Source organism: Aricia agestis, chromosome 19 (genome assembly GCF_905147365.1).
Source record: "Aricia agestis chromosome 19, ilAriAges1.1, whole genome shotgun sequence".
NCBI lineage: Eukaryota > Metazoa > Arthropoda > Insecta > Lepidoptera > Lycaenidae > Aricia > Aricia agestis.
The window spans coordinates 3,462,911-3,486,589 of record NC_056424.1 but is presented as its reverse complement, the minus strand read 5'-3'; the positions used below and the strand labels follow the sequence as shown (position 1 = coordinate 3,486,589).

Genomic DNA, 23,679 nt, shown 5'->3' with positions numbered 1-23,679 from the left:
AATTATTGCCTGAAATAACGTACAATACTTTATAATGAAGTACGGGTGGCAATCGTAATGATCGATTGATAATAATCAAGCACATTGCTACAACACTAACACTCGTCTTTACCGATCGATTGAAAGATCGCGTCCAACGCATTACGCAACGCATGTGAATGTGATACTGCGACGATGCAACAAAACGCACCTATAGAGGATTACGTTCATGACAATCATGACAAACTTAAAACTATAAAATCTAGGGTCCAATAAAAACCAAGTAAAGGTACATATATATTATATTCAGTCTATAAAACTATATTTATTATGCACCTATTATGATTAATTGCTATTAACCTACTACTTCTAATCACTAGGCCCGTACCGCTACCACTAAAGGTGGGTCCAGATAGACGTGACTGTGACCGGACAACGGACATTCCCTCGGGGAAACTAATTTATGGGCAGATGGGGGACCTACGTAATGTGGTTGATTTATGTGAATCCCAGACGACAGATTTAGGCTAGCCTCGTCTTGACATAACCCAACCAATTTACATTCGGTCATCTACAGTACTGACCACGTACTGACACGTGTTTTCAGTTGACACGGTCGCAGTCACGCGGTAATCTGGATGCACTATCATTTTATTTTGGATGTTGAGTTTCGTCTAATATTGTATTATACATTAATAAATGCAGTTAAGTTTAATATTGTACATATACTTTAATCCATACTAATATTATAAATGTGAAAGTGTGTCTGTCTGTCCGTCTGTCTGTCTGTCTGTTTGTTACCTCTTCACGCTTAAACCGCTGAACCGATTTTGCTGAAATTTGGCATGGAGATACTTTGAGTCCCGAGAAAGGACATAGGATAGTTTTTATCCCGGAGAAATGTACGGTTCCCGCGCGATAAACGAAATTTGGCGCAACGGAGTTGCGGGCGTCATCTACTTGCAAATATTACGTGCGAGTTGACGAAGGTCCCTATTAATTTTGACATTTTTGTAAATTATTAAGGTTTGTTCACATACATCACACCCTACTACTTTTCAATGCTCGCGATGCAGCTGCCAGCTTGCAAATGAAAAAAAAAATCAAATACATTAGTCGATTCCTTGTTTTATAAGAATCGACTAATTTATTCAATGATCAACATAACACGTCAAGTACCTACGGAGTTGACTTTTTTATTGTCCCTTACACTATTTTGAGAAAAAAATTAAAGTTAACTTACGGCCATTCCCAATATTTGATCTATCTCTGGTTTTGCCCTACTAGAGATAGGAATAGCTCACAATTGACATAAAATATATGTCTCTAATGTCTAATGTGAGCTATTCCTATCTCTAGTAGGGCAAAACCAGAGATAGATCAAATATTGGGAACGGCCGTTAGTAATATTATGTTTACAGTATACTCTCTAATAGTACAATATTATTTACATGTATAAAATATATACGACTTACGTATCATAGAAAGACTATTAAGCAAGTATGTACTTTTCAGAAATAACATTATGCTTATTAATGTACACAAACGTCTAAAAACATAGTAAATAAATAATCCTTTTGGATAACTTTTTGTCGGCTACTAAAAAATCTAAAAAGTACTAAGTAGTAATTACAATCTACCGGTTGATTGTGATTTTCGTAGGGGCTGCAGAATGGAGTCTAATACTATGCCTGCAGCGTTCGCCTTACTGCACCTGAAAAATTATATTTTTATCTGAATCATTGAAATCACAATTGTAGCCCTAGTTCAGAGTTCAGACCTAAAAAAATAACTTGCATTGTGATTTACGTGTGGTGTACTACGATTGGATAGACGGTCTCGGGGTGGATCACTCTGAAGTCTGAAATGGGGATTGTCCATTTTTTTTTAATTTTGCTCATTACAAAAACATTTCGAGGAATAAGGTCAGTGATCGTTTTTCTGTATATAAACGAAAAAAATACCCATTAGTTACTTATATTTTTGAACAAATACGTTTAACCTTTGTTTGACCTTCAATGGCGTTAAATTAGCAATAAATTCGACCAACATTACGTTTCGAACTTTTTTTAAGCTTCTCGTATCAGCTTTCACATAATGAGAACTTGCATTTGACGAACCAGCCATTATAAATAAGATTGAAAGGAAATTTAAAACATATGCAGAGGTCAATTGGCGGCCGATGATGACGTCAGAGCGAAACTTTAAAAATTTATTGAGAAAAAACTAGCCAATGAATTTCAAAATAATTTAATTTATATTCTTAAAATACCCTATTTTAACGAAAAAAAATATAAAAAGTACATGTGGTTTTTTTTGGACAATGCCCATTGCATGTCGTGACCTAATATTTTGTTTTTTTTTTTGATGATTTGTCTGAATCCACTTAATATTTTGTTTGCACGGACTTCTTCAGAAGTAGCTATACTATAATATAGTCATAAGACTCATAACCAGAGTCACGACCTAATCTAGACGCACCTTAATCGCACCACTCAATACTCATATCTTGTATCTCATAATTGCCTTTCCTTTCTATCAACCCGCTCATTGCTCAATCAAAATACTTAGCGCCTGTTCACCAGTTCCTGATAAGTGCCAGATAGGCTATCCACAACTTATCTGACAGATAGAGTATGGAATATCTGTCGGATAAGGTTGTGGATAGCCTATCACCTATCAGTAAGTGGTGAAACAGGCCCTAAGTCGAATAACATGGATGAACAACAAATCGATGTTATTATCTCGCGACATCGCGTAAATCAAAACGGTTGCTTAACGCGACGTCGCGTGAGCAGTGGACGTGTTAAGAAGTATAAACTCACTTGGGGAACATGTCGGCACACTTAAGTTCCGTCCAGCCGGCGAGCACCTCGTACAGCAGCGTGTCCAGCGCCTTGTCCACTGGCACCTCCCCCGTCAGCATCCTTAGCGCCAACCTGGATGTGTCATAAAATGGAAGTTGCTGAACGACTTTCAAAGTGTTGTAGGAATATGCGTGAGGCCACAAAGGAAGATCTTTCGACCGAGATCAGAGTCATGAGCGATGAGGCACGTGATTGATTTCAGTTGTCGTTTATTATTTATACCGAAGCAATTAGAAAAATTCGATAGCGCGATGCAGGAACGTGGCGCCAATTGTGGATACCGCTACAGCGGTTATTTTTGAATTTTGATTTCTTCTTCTTTCAGTTTCTTAGATACTAAGATAAAAGAGACTATAGAAAGATAAAAAGGAGAATGCAATATTTATTAGGCGTTTAAAGATAAGAAGATTAGATATGTATAAAAAGTAAAAACGCAGAACTTTTATGAATTAGGTTCTTGCAGTATATACTAGTCATGACTCATATAACGTATATTGTGCATTCCATAGGTACTTTACCCATAACCTAACCTAACCTCCTCCCTATTTCAGACTGCACATCGATTGATAGTAGACACTACAATGTCCATGATTGAGGTAAAAACGGAGACCTTTTGAATAATAGTCTATATGTTGGTTAGCAGTACTCATAGGTGTAGTGGCCATACTATATCCATAACCTAACCTAACCTACTCCCGATTTCAGATTGCATCTGATTGGTGGCAATCGCTTGCCAGCAAAAGGCACTCCATTCAAGGTATAAATAACTCTTACCCATTTATCCTCGCCATAGTCCCGTAAGGCGCACTGAGTTTAGCGGTAGCCACCAGATTCTTACAATACAGCAACCACACACAATCCAAGTCGGTATACACGTTTGTAGTGTTGGCAGCACTGGCGGAGTCGTTCTTGTTGTAGGAACTCTGGAGATGGTGTAACGCGTGTGTGTTGGCATCAATGTTCCGCGAGATTTGGTTTTGTATGTTGGCATTCAATGCTTCCTTATTAGACAATTGATTGAGGACCATCCTGGGAAGAGGAAATTATAATATTAAAAATTAAAATAAAGGAATGGGTGGATTTTTTTATTAGTAAGGTCCCTGCTGCAATTACTGTAAATAAAAAAAGAAATTTTTGTCTATGGTTGGGTATTTTCCGGAATACTCATTTTGCTTTGGTACAGAGCTTACAATTACTTTACAAAATTACCCTATGTGATATGTCAGAATCTACCCTATACCCAAACTTATCTTACTTATTTTGATTTGCCTTAACAATTAGCACTCACCTTGTGTTCTTATATGCTCTTCCGAGATGTATCGCCGCCCTGGCTGTGCTCATCCCGATCTCTAGAACATTCTCTAGTAAGTTCTTCTCAATAGCTTCTTCGTTGTTTCGATTTGTGCGTTTCCTTTAACACACATAAACAAAACATTACATAGTATAATTATTATAGCTCTTGGACCTTGGTATAGTCTGTCAAGAAAGTGAAGAAATCAAAAAGTGGTAACATCGTAGTGTCATCCCTTTTAAATCAATCTAAGAAAAAAGGGATGACACTACGATGTTGCCACTTTTTAATTTCTTCACTTTCTTGACTGACTATAAGTTTTGCGTACAGACCTAGAAGCCAGTTCCATCGCGTTACCTAAATTACGCTATGACGCTATGGCCGCCATATTATTTCAAAATGACACTGGTGAGACAGTTTCGTTCACGCTCCATGTTTGAAGCCGTACTCAGAGACATATTTTAATGATGATTGATGATTAAACTTGATGCCGATGTTTGACAGATCTTGTATGGGCCCTAACTTGGCAACCATTCCTAAGGCCCCTAAACAAAAAATGAGGCCCCGCTAAAGCACGCTAAGCTTCTGCTAGGTATCTGGTATACAAGATGTTAGTGTAAACCATAAAGTTAATATACCTAGCGGAATAGAGCAACAATCTCGAGCTGTCAAACGAAACCGAAATTGGTTTAATCTGTGTGCAAAATATGTGTACGTATGCACTTACACAAGCATGATTGAACATGATTTCTATGAGATTTATTTGTCAGCGTGCGGCACGTGCCGACTGGACGTCAAAAAAAGAGTGCTGCTGTCATGTATCACACGTCTCTTTTTACAAGCAGTGTTACTGATAGTGACATCTCTCTTGCTCAGGCCTTTGTTTCTCTATTCCGCTAGGTATATTAACTTTATGGTGTAAACACCGTTATCCTTGAAACCATCAAATGAGCCCGTCAAAATGAACAACTTTTTCTATGAGAAAAATACTGGGAGCTTAAAAAATCCGTCTTCATACCCATACAAATTGCCGATCCGGGCATCCGTATTGGGTATGAAGATGGCTTTTTGTGTTCCCAGCATTGTTCTCATAGAAAAAGTTGTACATTTCGACGGGCTCATTTGATGGTTTTAAGGATAACGGTGTTTATACTAACACATTGTATATACACTTACGCGGCGGCGTTGTCATAGAAGTGGTATATTTCATTCCTCTTGGCCTCCACCTTACTTGGCTCCATGAAGAGAGCGTTGAAAGCGAACACGTCGGGGTCTTTGAGCATTTTCAGACGAGCCGATTCCTGAAAACGAAAAAAATCTGATAGATCATAGAATTTTTATTTTACGGGTTTTGTTTCCACGTTTCCATGCTTTTATGCCATCTATACTAATATCTTAAATGCGAAAGTATGTCTACCTGTCTGTCTATCTGTTACTTCTTCGCGTCTAAATCGTTGAACCGTTGAATTGATGAAACTTGGTATGGAGGTAGTTTGAGTACCGTGAACGGATATAGAATACTTTTTAACCTGAAAAATGTACGGTTTCCGCGCGATAAACGAATTTCTACGCAACGGATTTGCGGCCGTCATTAGCCCATGACAACAATTCTAAAGTAATGTAATGGGCTACTCCATTAGCTTTTTCGGAAACATTTTCTGACACACTTAGTTACGCTTCTTTGTTATCGTATTATAGACGCTAAATAGCTAACCGTTAGCGGTTAGCGTGTTAAACACACGCGCCGCAGCGGCAGCGGCACCGCCACCGCGGCGGCGCCGCTGCATACTCTTCCTTGTATTTCTATAGGCCCTTTTCACACGCGGCGGCGCCCGCGCCGGCGAGCGGTGCCGCAGTTTTTAACAAACGTATACGAGATTAGTCGGACCCATGATCGCGTCGCGGCGGCGAAAAACGCTGCCGCTGCGGCGCCGTGTGTAAAATCTTTTATACCTTTGTTATACAATCCTCAATTCCCACGATGCGACAGTTTGACAAACGCATAAAATAAATCAACGACATCAAAATTTTACCTTTCAAGCAATCATTTCTAATAATATGCATTGAAATAAATTCCCGTAATTATGTCAGAAATCAGAATGAATAATGGCTTTGGTTATATTCTGTAGGAGTCTATTTCATGACTTGTAATCATATGGGAAAAGTTTGTGAATGGGTTTAATGTTACTTCTTCAGAAACTAATCTTATCACATAGGCTACGTTTCATCCCGCCAAAGGTTGACATAAAAGTTGCCAAAAGTGTGTCAGTTTGTCTGTTACCTCCTCACTCCTCCTGTGGATATGTGGCGTAAACCGTTGAACGGATTCTAAAGAAATTTGGTATGAAGAGTTTGAGTCACTATTTATCCCGGAAAATGTACGTTCCCACTTCCTACCTATATTCCCGCGCAATTAACGAATTTTGACGCACCGAAGTTGCGCTCGTCATCATGCATCAGTATGAAGTACCTATCTAGTAACTAAATTATGTCTTAGTAAAGGCATAGAGGAAATATAAAGTGTGCAGTGTTTCGGCCTAGTGTGAGATTACACTAGGCCTAAACACTGCAGCGGAGAGGAACGTCGACACTACAAAATATTACATCAAAAGTACAGCGGGGCTAAAATGGTCGCTTTGGAGAATCATATAATTACTTAATCATAATATGATTAATTTTTAAACTCCACTTTGCATGCAATTCATATAGTGATTCACTTAGATTAATGATTGGTCCCGTGAGCGGCGCTAGCGCGCGGAGACCAATCATTAATCGAAGCGAATCACTTTTAAACTCCACTTTGCGTGCAATTCATATAGTGATTCGCTTACATCAATGATTGGTCATCAATTAAGCGAATCACTATATGAATTGCATGCAAAGTGGAGTTTAAAATTGCATCATATTATGATTCAATATATGATTCTCCAAAGCGACCATTTTAATTTTTAGCCCATTGGAGTCAGGACAGCAGAGAAAAACGACTCTTTACAAAAAAGTCAACTCAAAGTATCGGAGTGTCGAAAATTCTAGTGTGTTCGCCTTAACCAATTAAAAAATAATGAAAGAAAATCGTACCTGACTCTCCCAAGCCATCAGCTGTATATTATGCAGCAGCATCACGTCCAACGTCAGAATGCCAAACGAAAGCAAGCTTGTGTTGTTCTTCAAAATCACCTTCCGACTGCTGTTCGGGTCCGTGAAATTCTCACCGAAGTAGATATCCTTTAGCTTATTCATTATAATCGTCACATTCCCTTCTATCAGACTCTCGTTTAAGGCTTTTAAAAGATGGCCGAAATCATCTCCAGTCTTTCTCCCCTTTTTGGCTTGGAAATCTGGATCGGAGGTCACCCAATCGTGTAATTCCTGAACCTTTTCAATCAGATAACTAGTCATTGTGTTGCTTTGCATGTAATCGTCGTAAAGGTTCTCATCGTTGTAGTATTCTTCATAATCTTCAGCCTGCTTTAGCCCTGCGAAGTATCCATCGGGTAGTTTAATTCCAGTATCCATGAATACATCTGGAAGAGTCGGCTTGAATTCTGGAATGATCTCGTTTTCTTCATCTTTGTCAGGATGAGTTTTAAAATCTGGAAGCTTCGCTTGGTCTTTTTTTTCGATCTTTCTTTCCACATGGTGTATAGTATCGTGTATTGGATGAGGTTGTGGTTTCGATATAAGGTCCTCCGTTTTCTTCTTGTCACGTCTTCCTACAAAGTTTTTGAATATGCCCAGTTTTTCTAGAGTTTGTTCGTCGATTTCATCGGGTTCTTCTTTTACTCCATCCGTTGTTGTCTTATGTCTAAGTGGATATGTGGCGTAAACTGGTTCCTTTAAAAAAATATAAGTTTGCAAAACACTTGTTAGACACTATTTACCGACTTCCAAAAAGGAAGAAGTTCTGTAATCGTCTGTATACACTATACAGGGTGTAACAAAAGTAAGTGATACTATTGTGGACGTAATTAACACTTTAAACTTTAGTTTGTAACTACGTGTCCTTCGTATAGAGCAGTCTTTTTCAATCTGTGGGTCGCGATTCCTGAGGGGGTCGCGAAGCCTTAAGCCTAGGTTAAGCCTAGGTCGCCAGTATATTTCAATCTGTAAAGGGGTCGTGAAATCAAAAAGATTGAGAAACACTATACTATAGAGTACAATGCGGAAGTAAAAGCAGCGTTGAGAAATGCCCCAACGTCATGAATTTACCCATACAATAATTCACAGTGAAGTGTGAACTCTACATAATATACAAGAGATGCATACGGCATACACACCCCAAAGTAAGTATATTATCACTTACTTTTGTTACACCCAGAAGATCCACCTGTGTACGTATAATATTACATCTTATATCTGATTTTAACCAAATTTTATATGCATATTCAGTGGGTCTGAGAATCGGCTACTGGGTACTTTTTATATTGATAAGTGCTTTTTTTGAATTAATAATAGTAAATTATTACAACTCGAGACTGACGGCGAATGTTGTTTGTGCGACGGGATAGCGATGGACGTTGCCATGATGACATACTTATTTAATCACTTCAATAAAATAATATGGGTGAAAGGTGAAATACTTTATATGGCAAAGAAACGTTTGCCGGGAGTCGGGACAGCTAGTTTATTAATATATCTATCACTTACTGGTATCTCTGCGTATATTTCTCTAGGCTGGTAGGTCTCAGTGGTTCCCCACTTGGTGATGACGATGGTGGCCAGTACCAGCACCGCGCACACGGCGAAACACGATGCACTGGCGATGATCCATACTTTTAATGGCACCTAGAATAAATAATTTCTCTTTAGTATCAATCATCAATCATCATCATCATCAAAATCAGTCTACAAAATGTCTTATATTTTACAAGGTGTAACAAAACTAAAAACTGATACTTTAGGGTGTGTATTTATCTTTTATATAGAGTTCACTGTGAAAGTAGCAGCGCTGAAAGATTTGTTTGTCATTTGTATGGACAAAAGCCCGTCATGAGTTTTCCTATACAAAAGTTTAAAAAAAGGTTAGTCTTTCGGCGCTGCTACTTTCACAATGAACTCTATACAAGGGACACATACAATAGGTACACATTACACACCCTATAAAATATTATCATTTATCACTATGCTTTGTCACACCTTGAATAATATTATGTGCCTATAATAGCTATTAAATATGTGTCTATAATAGCAGAGGTTCCCAAACTCCTTTGTTTCGTGGCCCACTTTTAAGGTGTCGGTCACAATGTAATAGCTAATAGTCTTCTCAAATCGGACTCGAAGCCCTAACCGTCTAATGCGGCTGACCACCAGTGATACTGCCGATTCGGCCAGCCGCGCCGCCTCTTGATAAGTCCTCCCCCGGGCTGTGATAAAGGTGTCATCCGCATAAGCGGAGACACCTATCCCGGGGAGAAGGCAGCATCGCAAGACCCAGTCAAAGCCGATGACCCACAGACCCGGTCCAAGTGCCGACCCCTGTGGGACACCGCAGTCGACCTCCACCAACACCAGGACCCCGTCCCGGTTCTCCCACACGACTTCTCAGTTTGCGGCCTACCTATACATTAGCACATCTTGGGCAAGCGATTACAAACGCGTAGAGGGACATAATATTATTTGTCCATGATTGCTCAAGATTGATGTTGTGCGTGATATAATCTTCGTAATCATGCTGGCCAGTCACCAGTGGCCATCATAGTAGGTCAACAAACAACGTGAACCAGCCTTTAAAGTTTAAGAGATCCCGTTTCTGCAGAATTTTGCTAAAAAAAACAAAAACAAACTTCACCGTTGACAACCACGAAAACCGTTAACAAAAAACCAGTCGCAAAAAGTAAAATGTAGTGCAGATCGTCTAACGGGGCGTTAAAATAAAAGCATTCAATTGTAACCTAGTCCCAGTTGTCAACCAAAACAATAAAACCACAGGTTAAGTGCGTGACCATTCTCAGAGTCCAGCACCCGTAGCATGGCTATAGTAGAAATACGAAAGTATAGACAAACAGCGGAGTAAAGGTACAATTCCGTGCATCGCGGCAGTCGTCCGCGCGCGGCTTACGACTCACGACTGACGTCAGTGACGAAACTTTAAAAATTTATTGAGAAAAAACTAGCCAATGAATTTCAAAATTATGTAATTTCTATTCTTAAAAATTAAATTAATAAATTTAAAAAAACCTTCGCCAAACAACTTTAAAAAGAAATAAAATAATATATTTTACCGACTTTAAGTTTAAATAATTCCTAAGTGTAAAGTGATATTTTAGACCATAATTGTTGTCACGGTGTGTCGGGGGACCGCCAACAGTGTCTTTTGCATTTTGTATCGCCATGTCACTGATTGTCTCGATTAGGTTCGCTGTGAACTGACCCTTAAACTATGTTATGTGAAATCAAACATCTACCTACATAAGCGGTCCCCCGACACACCTTGACAACAATTATGGACTAAAATATCACTTTACACTTAGGAATTATTTAAACTTAAAGTCGGTAAAATATATTATTTCATTTCTTTTTAAAGTTGTTTGGCGGGGGTTCTTTTAAATTTCTTAATTTAATTTTATTTCATGCTTTTTAAACTTGCGTTCGTTATAGTGCAGAATAATTCCTATCAATAGGATCATATTATATTCCAATGAATACTATCTAGGAATGTCCTTTTGGATGAGGCCGTCAATATGAGTCCAAACATGAAACCTCCACTATGGTTTCATATGGAGCTCGGCTGCTATAGAATCCAGGTGATGCTGCAACAGCAGCATACAAAAATTTACTGTTTATCTACGTCTTACTAGTTGTCGCAATTATAATGAGCCCAAACACGAAACCATTGCTCTAAGTTGGTGAGGAGTTGGGTATCCTATTGATTACCAGGTGATGCTGCAGCACCAGGTCAACTTTCCATTAATGTGTAATTTATATTTATAAATGTCTCGAACTAAAATGCAAAAAAATATGAAGCCCACCAAATGACTACAAGTTGCTAATCGGCCCTTCACGTATCAGATGAACCGCGATTTTTCAGCAAAGAGCGGGCTGATGATGATGAACTATAGCTAAGAACACTCTCGATTAAGTCAGTTTTCAAACAAAAAAAAACTAGATCAAAATCGGTCCACCCGTTTGGATGCTACGATGCCACAGACAGACAGACAGACACACAGACAGACACGTCAAACTTATAACACCCCTCTTTTTTGTCGGGGGTTAAAAATACCCTATTTTAACGAAAAAAAAAAAAGTACATGTGATTTTTTTGGACAATGCCCATTGGAAATAGGCCTCAAAGCCATGCTGTACAGCCTACGTTTTATCCGACTTCTAATGAAACTCTTTATATTTGACCGATGCTTTATTGTTTTCAGTGTCTATCATTTACCAAAGTTCCACGATGAAAGTATATACTTCCGAACAAAAAGAACCTCCTTTTTTAAAGTCGTTTAAAAACTTACGGGGAAGGATTAAATTGTACTTATTTTGCTTAAATACAATATATACAGAGTAACAAATCTAAGTGATAATACTTTCAGCGCTGCTACTTTTACAGTGAACTCTCTACAAGGAACACACAGACACATCCTAAACTTTAGGGCCTATTATCACTTAGTTTTGTTACACCCTGTATACTTTTATTACTATTTTGGATTTGTAGATAAACTACCGGAAGGTATATTATACCTATAGGTAAGTATTACTTATTAGGTAATGCGTTTCGTCCTTCCGAAAAAATATTACATATCTGTTTTTTTTGTCAACATCTCTCGTTGTTGCCTAATGCCTTTTCAGACCAAATAAAACGTCTAGACTTTTGATTTGGTCTGAGGTTGTCTCAAAGAACACAAGACTAGAAAACATAATACGATCGCAATCGTAGGTACAGCTAAAATACCTAGCGGTTTTAGTCATTAGTCAGTAACGAAATACTCTAGGAAACAGTTAAAATAACAGGTTACGTAATTGGGTTAAAGTTAACCGTAAAGCACCTTCCGTAATCCCACTAGAGTTAGATAATACCATAATAGGTACTAGGTAGAATCAAATGTTAAATGTCAACATCACCATAACATCGTAGACCAGTGTATTCCAACTTTTTTCAGAAACGAACCCCTAGGGATTCAAGCACAGTTTCTACAGAACCAAATCAGCTGGTTAGGGTTCTGTAATCAACAAAACTTGGTTGACTACGGTACCCTAAAACGGGACCCTAACCAGCCGATTTTTTGTAAATTGGTAGCTGTTAATCTTAATATATATATTTCTTGTGTGCGTGTGTATGTGACTGAACTCCTCCTAAACGACTGGACCAATTTTGATGAAATTTTTTGTGTGTGTTCGTGGAGATTCGAGAATGGTTTAGATTTACAGTTTGGTCTACTGGTAAATGTTTTTTCAATTAATTTCTTATTTATAAGGAGTTGTTGATTTTGGAATGTTTTACATTAGATCCGGCGGACGGCGCTATCATCGCATTCAATATTATTCTATTTCAATTTTAGTTTGTCCTGACAGATGGTGCTACGATTAATTTGAAAAAAATTTTGTTATTCAATGATTAAAATATTAAATAAATAACACATAGGCTACAATTTTAACCGACTTTCAAAATGGGGGAGGTGTTATGTTCGTTTTCTTATATTCAACGATTACTCCGCCGTTTGTTAACCGATTTTCAAAATTTTTCTTTTGGTATATAGGGTATCATCCCAATTTGGTATTATATTCAGAAAAGTGGTGATCTGATGAAGGATCCATAAGTAATCGAGGGAACTCCTCAAAACTTATAGGGAAACATATGGTGACTTCGGTTTCGTGAGAAGTATTCTAAGCATATGCTACCAACAAGTAAGATTTTGCACCGAGATATACCTGGTATACCGTGGTTCGGAAGGTGCTGAGAGAATTCCTGATTCTTTATAGATACAAGTTTGGGAGTTTCGGCGTTGTTTTAAGAACAGAAAGCATATGCTACTATGCAAATTACATTCTTCATCATCATCATCATCATCATCACTACCATATTATACCATTTCATAGTCTTTTAGATCGAGACTCGAGTTTGTCAAGCGATAATTAAAAAAAATCTATATCTACCTAATATTATAAACCTGAAGAGTATGTTTGCTTGAACGCGTCAATCTCAGAAACTACAGGTCCGATTTAAAAACTTATCTCAGTGTTAGATAGATCATTTATCGAGTAAGACTCATCATTTATCGAGAAGGTTATATTATATTATTACTCTAAGACTAATACGACAGAAGAAACTCAGGAAAATGTGGGAAAAACGGGGGAAATATTTTTTATGGGAAAATGTAGCTACGGATTCTGTAAAATTTCTAATTTACGCGGGCGAAGCCGCGCGGGACATCTAGTAGTTATATAATTTAAGAGTAACATTGTCCTACAAATAGAACAATCCATATTTTAGGACCATCAAATCAAAGTACGAAATCCTTTCTATCTCTGTTAGCTACCACTTTCAATATTTTTCGCAAATAAAAAGGTTGTTTGTCTTATCAAAATGAAGCTACTCACAAAAAAATTGCTTGTTAGTAATAAAAAAAATGTTTTAGGGCTCCTTGACTATAAATATAATATGGTCTACCATCAGCCAGCAGCCTATGCTGTAACTTCTCTGTTAGACTGGCCATAGGCTACGAGGGCTGCTATTTATGTATCCGGAATTAAAAAAAGAAACAAACATATATCATTTAATATGGTTTTATTGCTTTTCAAAATATTCGCCGCGATGATCGACACACTTTTGCATACGCTGGAACCAATTTTCATAGCACTTTTTCCATTCTGATTGAGGTATCTCCAAAACGTGCATTTTGAACGCATCAACAGCCTCTTCGCGGCTCGAAAAACGTTGACCACGTAATTTGTTCTTCGCGTATGGAAATAAAAAGAAATCGTTAGGTGCCAAATCAGGGCTGTACGGCGGATGACCAGTCAATTCGATCTTTTGACCCTCCAAAAACTGAGTTGTTTCAGCTGAGGTGTGACAGCTAGCATTGTCGTGATGTAATATGATTCTGCGTTGTCGGTTGTCCTTTCTTATTTCTTCAAAGACTTCTGGTAAACAAATGGCCGTATACCATTCAGAATTAACCGTTTTACGATTCTCTAATGGCACTGTAGCCACATGTCCATTAATTCCAAAAAAACAGGCGACCATTTGCTTCAAAGTACTTTTTGCACGAGTAACTTTTGTTGGTTTCGGCTCATCTTGGAACACCCACACCGTTGACTGTTGTTTAGTTTCGGGGTCATATGCATAGATCCAAGATTCATCACCTGTGTAGATATTATAAACGGCTTTTGACGTACCACGGTTGTATTTTTTTATCATTTTTTTGCACCAATCGACATGAGCCCGTTTTTGATCGATTGTCAAGTTGTGCGGAATCCAACGCGAACATATTTTTTTTACAGCCAAATGTTCGTGTAATATCTTATGTATGCTCGTCATACTTATGCCTAAGGACGCCTCTATCTCGCGATATGTAACATGACGATCACGCATTATTAGTTCCCGCACAGCATCTATATTTTGTGGGACAACAGCTGTTTTTGGGCGACCTTCTTTATTTTCATCCGTGAGCATAGACCGCCCACGATTAAACTCACTGTACCAGTGATAAACAGTGGTTTTTGATGGTGCTTCATCTCCAAAAGTTGCGGTGAGTTGAATAAAGCACTGTTGTTGATTTAGCCCACGCCGAAAATCGTAGTAAATCATTGCACGAAAATGTTCACGCGTTAAATCCATGGCAAATGAAGACACGCAATTTTCAAAATGACGCCACAATGGAAAAATAATTGACAGTCACATGAAACAAAATGTATTCTTCAACCAAAGAGTTCTATTTTCAAATGTTGTAATTACTTTTTAAATATTGTTCTTGTAAGTGGCCAGTTCCGGATACATAAATAGCAGCCCTCGTACTTATACAGGGTGTAACAAAAATAAGTAATAATACTTTAGGGTGTGTATCAGGGCTGTAGCTAAAGTCAGATTTGAGGTAGGGCAGAATTGGTTACAGGTAGGGCGGAAGTAAGAAAAAAAATCATAATTGATTTTCTTGGGTTTTGCTATTTTTAAGGTAGGGCATTATGATTTTAAGGTAGGGCATTGCCCCACAATGCCCCCCCCCCCTAGCTACGGCCGTGGTGTGTATGTGTTCCTTGTATAGAGTTCACTGTGAAAGAAGCAGCGCTGAAAGACCAAATTTTTTTTTCACTTTTGTATGGGCAAGCGCCCGAACGTCACGAGTTTCCCCATACAAAAGTGAAAAAAAAAATTGGTCTTTCAGCGCTGCTACTTTTACAGTAAACTCTCTTTAAGGAACACATACTCACCCTAAAGTATTATCACTTATTTTTGTTACACCTTGTAAAATAGTATATTCTGTGCCATAGACGGACCGCAAGTTGCAGTCGGGAGCGACTGCTCTACAGCGGTCGCGTTGAGATTTGCACCGACCGCTCAAGAACTGCTCGAGCGGTGTTGAGGATATAAAAGTATGAAAACTGCAGATGCCGCGACCTCTTATTGCAGTCGGTTGCGGCTGCGAGACGCGGTCCGTCTATTGCCGGATATGTTACTCACCGTGGTCTTGCTGGGCAGCTGGTCGCACACGGGTCGCGGCGGCAGCGGTCGTCGCGCGTACCAGTCGCGGGAGTCGCGCGACATGCGACTGTCGCTCGCCGCCGACGTCGGCCGCTTCTCGTACTCGTATTGGAACATTGTTTATCTGAAATTAATTGTACATACTTACTTATTATAATTAAATTATTGTAGTTTAGAATAATGGAGACATGAGTGCATGCACCAGGTAACTAACATTTTGAAACGTAAGAGCAATTGCCCACGCATTTTTTCCCCTTGTAAGTTGTAACTTACCCACTTCATCATCTTCTTTTGCGCGTCTGTCGCGGTGTAGCCGGGCGGTATGACAGATATCAAGATGACGTCAGATTTTAATCGACAGAGTAGAGGATAATAGGTATATGGCATTTGGCTAACTTTACGGTTCCTGCGCGATTTATCAATTGACAATTGAGCATACTAAGAACCCTGCATTAACTTTACTAAAAGCCGGTAAAGTAAATCACAATCACGCTAAATACAGGTATTTAGCGTGATTGTGAGTTTATGTCAGGAAAATAGTGAAAACTGCCTGGAAAACCTCTACATTCACAGACAAAAACCCTCAAGTAAGAGCGGCATTGTAATTTGCACCCCGCGCGTAATATCTGTGTTCGCTATCTTTTCCTGTGCAGTCAGCGCTGCGGAAAATCCATTAGGCTCCGTGAGAACGCGTTTCTTTTGTTAATTATACCACCAGCATCACCCAGCGTGATGGATAGCTAACATTTGTCTTTCTGGCTGGTTGATGTTGAAGCAGGAAACGAGCAGACAAATCACGTGATGGGAAGCGATATATCCTCCGTCGGCCGTCCATTGATGGTAGCAACCAATGATATTGTACTTATACAGATATGTTACGTCCATACTATTTTCCGGCTTAAATCTCTTCTGAACAATTTTCAAATTCAAAATTGCAAACATTTACAAATTTGACAGATGAGTGAAACAAAAGATAACAAAAACCATTTACATAAAAGAGACAGTCCTGTTTTTAAACGTCGAATCGTATCGCTGCCTCTTTCTTCGCCTGAGCTATGACGAAAATTCGATTTTTTTTCCAGATTGTTCGAAAAAATAATTGAAAATGTAAATAATCGAGGTATTTATTGCAATCAAGACATGTGGTAAGAGATTCCATGTGTTTTGTTTACTTTCGAGTCATAATTGGTATATTTTCGATACACGCACGACGTCATTTTCAATTTATTTAGGTAAGACAAGACGCAGCACGTTCGTGACTGCGCTAGATGCAGACTAAACAACAGACGGCCCAATTGGGCCATATTTGAATCTTCACAACGCGCGCGGTAGTAACATATCTGCTTTGAGTTTTTTATCATTGGTCGCAACAATCAACAATAATGTAATACGTTTACTCCTCTTGACTCCAAAAATAAAGGCCTTAAAATGTCGGTTGGAGCTTACCTTACCGACTCGGTTTTCTATGAGCCGTATGCAGTGCTGAATTTATATTTTTTATGAGATTAGACCACTTTATTTCCGCCGCCTCATGTATTAACGTAGTCTGTATAGGACCTCTATGGACGCTGCCTAGGATGCTGCCGCCCCTAGGCTATAGCAGCCTTTTTATAAATCAGGGGCTGGTCGTATGGTATTAAGACGTCAAGGGGGTTCTTTTATGTTAAAAAATGGTTCTCCTACACTTAATATTATGTTGAAAAGGCATTATTTATAGTAACGTAACAACGTGTTAAATGATGATGGTGATTGTGAAGGACTAAAGAGGCGTGTTCTGTGGAGGGTCGTCGGGTCACCAATGTGGATGTGGGATAAGGCCGCAAAGGAAGATCTTCCGACCGAGGTGTTGTGCTCGGTCAGACCGTAGTCCACGAGATTGATTTCAGACTGTAATATACCGATTACCGACGCACTTAGAAAACCTCGATAAGGGTGAAGCCAAACGAGCGTAATTTGTGAGTTGTGACTTGTGAGTCGCAGTCTGCAGAATTTCTGCCGCGTAAATATATACCTATATATATATATTTTTTTATGAAATAAGGGGGCAAACGAGCAAACGGGTCACCTGATGGAAATCAACTTCCGTCGCCCATGGACACTCGCAGCATCAGAAGAGCTGCAGGTGCGTTGCCGGCCTTTTAAGGGGTAATAGGGGAGGGTACGGAAGGGAATAGGGGAGGGTACGGAAGGAAATAGGGGAGAGTAGGGAAAGGAAAAGGGTAGGGGATTGGGCCTCCGGTAAACTCACTCACTCGGCGAAACACAGCGGAAGCGCTGTTTCACGCCGGTTTTCTGTGAGGACGTGGTATTTCTCCGGTCGAGCCGGCCCATTCGTGCCGAAGCATGGCTCTCCCACGTCAAAAATATCTTTTCATACAAATCATAACTCACAAAATTACGCTCGTGTCACGTGTGAATCAAACAGGACTTTTGTATGAAACTGCCGAACCGAAATTCTGCGACTCACAACTTACAAGTTAAGCTTGTTTGCCTTCGCCAATCGCCCCACGATGCAGGTATGTGGCGCTAATTATTTTGGGCACCACACAACCTTACGTTGTTGTTGTATCTTTTTAATACGTTATACGGGTAACCATAAACTTCCGTTTTTTAGGTAACCTAATAAGAACAATACCTATCATAAAAGGTGCGTTCCGCTTAGCAGCTAGAGGAAATCGATGATATTATTAATGCATTACATTTTAAAACAGATGAAATATGAAAGGACCAACTCGTCCGATAAGTGTGTCGGTCTGCTCTACTTGCCGCCATCTCAGGTGAAAACACTTCTCATATTATAGTGGCTTATTAATATCACGTAACATGCCTCACGACGTGCGTTTCTTTGACTTCTATGACCACTTCCCATGTCCTTCACCGAGTGGCATGGGAATCGAGAATACCATTCTTTTTAGTGATGCTTACATTACTACTTATTAGACACTACTGGCCATAAAGGAATGCTTTTGTTAAATCCAAATTCCAAGTGAATTCAAAAGTTATCCAAATGTATAATATTAAAGGCGAAAAAAAACTTTGGTACCATCTATTTCAGTATATTTCGAAGTAAGTATGTAAGTATTTATATTCACTTACCGGCTACCAATATCTCAATATTTTTCAGTTACATCTGATTTCCAAAGAGAGTTATTTTTCGGGTTAAATACCCATAATTTCGTCTTTCACTTACACTTAACAGGTATCAGGTTTACTGAGAAGCAGGAAGTTATTACTAATTATTCGTATCTTTAACAACAGCAATCACTGGAGTTATTGTTTCTCTAGTTATTGATTTCAATTAGGTTAATTAAGAATAACTTAATTTTCCTTTCTATTAGAAGGTCTATATTCTATTGTTTGACCTCATTTTTTATTCTATCTTATTGTGAAATTCGCCTCTCTAGTTTATTGTTTGATTCATAATATTATTGTACTTCGAGGTTAGTACCTCGAGAAGTCTGATACAGACTTCTCTGATAGTACCTCGAAGAAATTGATTAGTAGGTAGATGGCGGACCTACGTCTCTTGGTCGGGTTATGTCAAACTAATGCGTGATGACCTCGGAACAATAACTAAAGCTTTAGTTATTGTTCCGAGGTGATGACTGATGTCCGTGGTGATGTCAAGTGATGTGTGTCGCGGTCGGCTGGGTTTGATATAATGCGACCAAAGTGGGTACTTACTCATATAAGTATATTTTTTTTAACCAAAGTAGGTACTCATATATATATTTTTTATAGTAACTACCTACAATCGCCATGATTCCTGTCTAGCATCTTTAGAATAAAAGACTTTCCAAAAGTTGTTATGTTGAATAAATGATCATTTTCTTGTATACTTACTTATTTCTTGAATTTATTAGGCATTATGTAGTCGACCAATTTAATTCATTGAATTATGTGTCAGCACTTCAGCAGTCGTTAATTTTTGTCCCCAGTCTTTACTTACCTACTTAAATTCATAGATTAATGATTGATCATTAATCTAAATTTTATAATAATGTTAACACTTAACGGTAACGAGTAACGACAAGGTCAACAAAGATAACTTATGGTTTTTTAGAAATAGAATGCATCCGATAGGAATTTTTTGACAGATAAAATTTAAAAATAGAGTTCGGCCAAAGGTCGGCTGTTGACCATGCTTCATTTATTCTTAGGACATTTTTAATCACACTACTTCGTGGTGATGTCAAAAACTTATCTTTTATAATATAAAATATTATAAAAGATTTTTATCTAAGCACAATTTACGAATAGATTTATATATTATATTTGACAAGATTTCTGAAAAATAAAAACAAAATTAGCGGTTACTACGCGAGCCCAAGAAAGTTTATGTAAAAGTTAATTGCATTTTCGGCTAAGCCGTTCCGTAAAAGTGTATCTTCATATTTGTAAAATGTTATATTTCTACTAAACAATAAATAAAATATCAATACTTTACTGTCCTTAATAGTCGGTAATTATTCAAAACCAAGCAACGTTTGCTATATTTGTAATTCAGATTTGGTCAACACTCAATAAGTGACGGTTTAAGGGCGAATAAAATACCTAAACACAAGGTAAGAAATTTGGATATGTAGATAAATAGTAAATTACATGACCATGTTTTTAAATATTTTTTTATATTCAGATAGCACGAACAGTCTTTAGCAAGATGGCGAGATTAAAAAACCGGCCAAGTGCGTGTCGGGCCACGCGCAATATAGGGTTCCGTAGAATTATTTTTTTCCGTAGACGGGTTGATCGACTATTACTCTATAACTTATGAAGTCTTCTAAGTCGTGATTGTTTTCCTTTTAAATTCAGCATATTTCGTACTTTTGTGAATTTTTTCACATTTCTAGAAGCAACCGTTTAGCTGGTAGAAGGGGGGGACACTGGACTCTAACGATTTTTTCCACTTTAAAACTTTATATTTCACAAATGGATCCCTAAATCGGAAAATGATCTATGGATACTCAATATATTTTTAAAAAACCTATCCAACGATACCCCACACGGTGGGGTGGGCACAAAACAAAAATCATCCCCGCTTGATGTGTAGTAGTCATAGTTAGTGCCATAAAAAGATACTTTTAAAGATTTTATATAACCATTTTGTCGGCACTATTAATATGTGCATTCATGCCGAATTACAGTTTTGTAGGTACAATAGTCTCTGAGCAAAACCGCGGACAGAGACAGACGGACAGACCGAAACATACGTGGGAGAGCCACGCTTCGGCACGAATGGGCCGGCTCGACCGGAGAAATACCACGTTCTCACAGAAAACCGGCGTGAAACAGCGCTTGCGTTGTGTTTCGCCGAGTGAGTGAGTTTACCGGAGGCCCAATCCCCTACCCTATTCCCTTCCCTACCCTCCCCTATTCCCTTCTCTTCCCTTCCCATCCCTCCCCCCCCATTACCCTATTTCCTCTTAAAAGGCCGGTAACGCACCTGCAGCTCTTCTGATGCTGCGAGTGTCCATGGGCGACGGAAGTTGCTTTCCATCACGTTTGCTCGTTTGCCCCCTTATTTCATTAAAAAAAACTATAAGGGTTCCTTGTTGACTACGGAACCCTAAAAACACCAGAAAATATCCCTCAAAAACACAAATGTGCAATGAAGGCCAAGGTTAAAACTTAAAATGCTTTTAGCGACAAAAGGATTGAGATGTAAATGGGTGCCAACTGCCATGTTACGTTTTCTGGTAAATAAGTCCGGAAAAATAAGTCCTAATCAACAAACCAAATCCATAATAAGACTAGTTCTCAAGTTTTGATATTGATGATGCAAATTAATAAAAAGTTGTAGCCATTTCAATAATCTTCAACTTGACATGATTGACCTAATTATTCTAGTCCTTTATTATCGTTACAAAATTTCACCTATTATTATTTTCATACGTCCATTGTTAATCAAAATCTGTGGTGTGGGTTGTAAACCTATAAATCATTGAAGTCAATATACTTTGATAGATCCAGATCAATTTCCATTTAGTCTAGATTGGATATGTGAAAGTTTCATAAGATTTACTACTCGCGGTTGGTTTTATATCGAAATATTACCAAATATACCGACCAAATCATAATTAAGCATTTAGCTCAGTTTTTACGATAGTGATCTTTATGTCGTGGGTATAAAAGTCCTTCAGAGGTAAAACTACTCTAAACGAACAGTATACAGACCGGTCTTTGTCGAAAGCTTAGTAATAATATGGTGATAATCACAGAAATAAAGTGATTATAAATACAATGAATGCTCTCAGCTTTTGATTCAACTCCAAATTTTAAGTTTATTGCTTGTTGAAACATAAATTAAAAGTTGATCCTTCACATGACAATAAGAACGATCGGATCACTATCACGGTCTCACAAAGAACTGGCGTGGAACCTGACTTATGTTGTTTCGCTGAATGAATGAGGTAATTAATAGTAGAGTAGGCCTAGGAGGGTGGATATTTTAGAGAGCTGCATTTTCCCGGTTTTTAGCAGATGAAACTACTTATAAGGAAATTAGTGCATGATGTTATTTTAAGAGTTAGCAACTAATACTTACCTAAAATTATTTGGCTTTGATTAGAAACGTCATTGCACCCAAAACAATCAAAATTTCAAAAAAAAAATGAGGTGTCCCAGTTTTAAAAATATGTAGGACATAATTTTATAAGCTATTTTTTATAAAAAAAGTAAAAGTTGGATTTTAATGACAATATATAATAAATAGGATAGATCACATTATTCACACAATATAGATGATTCGATTATAAAGTCCATAGAAGAAACGATTTTACAAAAATACCAAAAAACGTGCGACGATGATCATGCTTCACAGGGCAAAAAGGAACTTGAACAAAGATTCCTCCCAGCAGCAATTAACCTAAACAGGAAACATCTTAACGCGTTCCTGACTACGCATACGTTTTGTATTATTTTGTAATGTCTCCCGTATAAAGAATGTCTTTGTTAATTAACTTTTTTATCCTGCTGTAATTTATATTGGAATGCACATTATGTCTCTTCAAACTTTTTTGTTATTGTATTTTATTACTGCCGTTAAAAACTTATTTACGTCGAACTACAAAATTATAATAGCTATGAGATTTAATATTGTGATGCATTAAAAATAAATAAGTATGTAAACAGGTAAAATTATACTGGACTATTTCATAACAGTATTTGTAAAGTTTTGCGGCACTGATTGCTCATATCAAATCGAACGTGTATTAATTAACTTACCGATTACTTGCACTTTTATTGCGTTCAAATCACAAACACATCACTCCTTTTTTTGTTTCAACGTCTTGTTTTAATTATAAAATATTCACACTCAAATTAAATTCAGAATATAATTTGCTACTCTTATTTTTTCTGTTTGTTTATCTAAAAATTTTTTTTGTAATAGCGCGTGCAAAGGGGATCGTAGTTTTTGCCTCACTGAATCGTGTTTTACAGTTAAGTCGGGGACAGTTATGAAAGTAAAGATGGAAGGAGAAGGAGATGTGTTGTTTATATAAATTATTTTGGTGTCACTATCCATTTTTGCACTATTTTTATTAGCTTTCACGGTTCATCAGACAGAAAAGATAAATAGCATATTATAACAAATAAATAATATAAATTAATATTTTATATTATTTATTTGCGTATTACTGACGTTTATTTATGTATCTTTATGGTCCATTATTTTATTCTTATTTTACTACTCTTCTGTTACAAAAATAATGTAAATAACAAACATTCACTACTATTTCTCAAAACGTACGGCAGATAACTATAATTTACCAATTTTTAAAATTAAAATGCCATCGAAATACATTGTAAATATTACTGTAGTTAGTTCTGAAACAAGGCGACCCAAAATATTATTTATTTTTGTTTCTTATTTTCTGATTATATTTCTACTTTGGTACGTTTAA

At 37.7% G+C, this 23,679-nt stretch overlaps 1 protein-coding gene across 1 annotated transcript; it reads right to left on the bottom strand.

Moving 5' to 3' along the window:
* Nucleotides 1-1,399: 1,399 nt before the first annotated feature.
* On the bottom strand, nucleotides 1,400-23,342 carry LOC121736792. The gene is made up of 9 exons (XM_042128179.1): nucleotides 23,000-23,342; nucleotides 15,755-15,899; nucleotides 8,785-8,922; nucleotides 7,216-7,971; nucleotides 5,314-5,438; nucleotides 4,135-4,257; nucleotides 3,621-3,875; nucleotides 2,805-2,918; nucleotides 1,400-1,693 (listed from the first exon to the last, which is right to left on the bottom strand). The coding sequence occupies exons 2-9, from the start codon at nucleotides 15,890-15,892 to the stop codon at nucleotides 1,609-1,611; spliced, it is 1,734 nt and encodes a 577-aa protein (XP_041984113.1). The 5' UTR covers nucleotides 15,893-15,899; nucleotides 23,000-23,342; the 3' UTR covers nucleotides 1,400-1,608.
* Nucleotides 23,343-23,679: the final 337 nt, after the last annotated feature.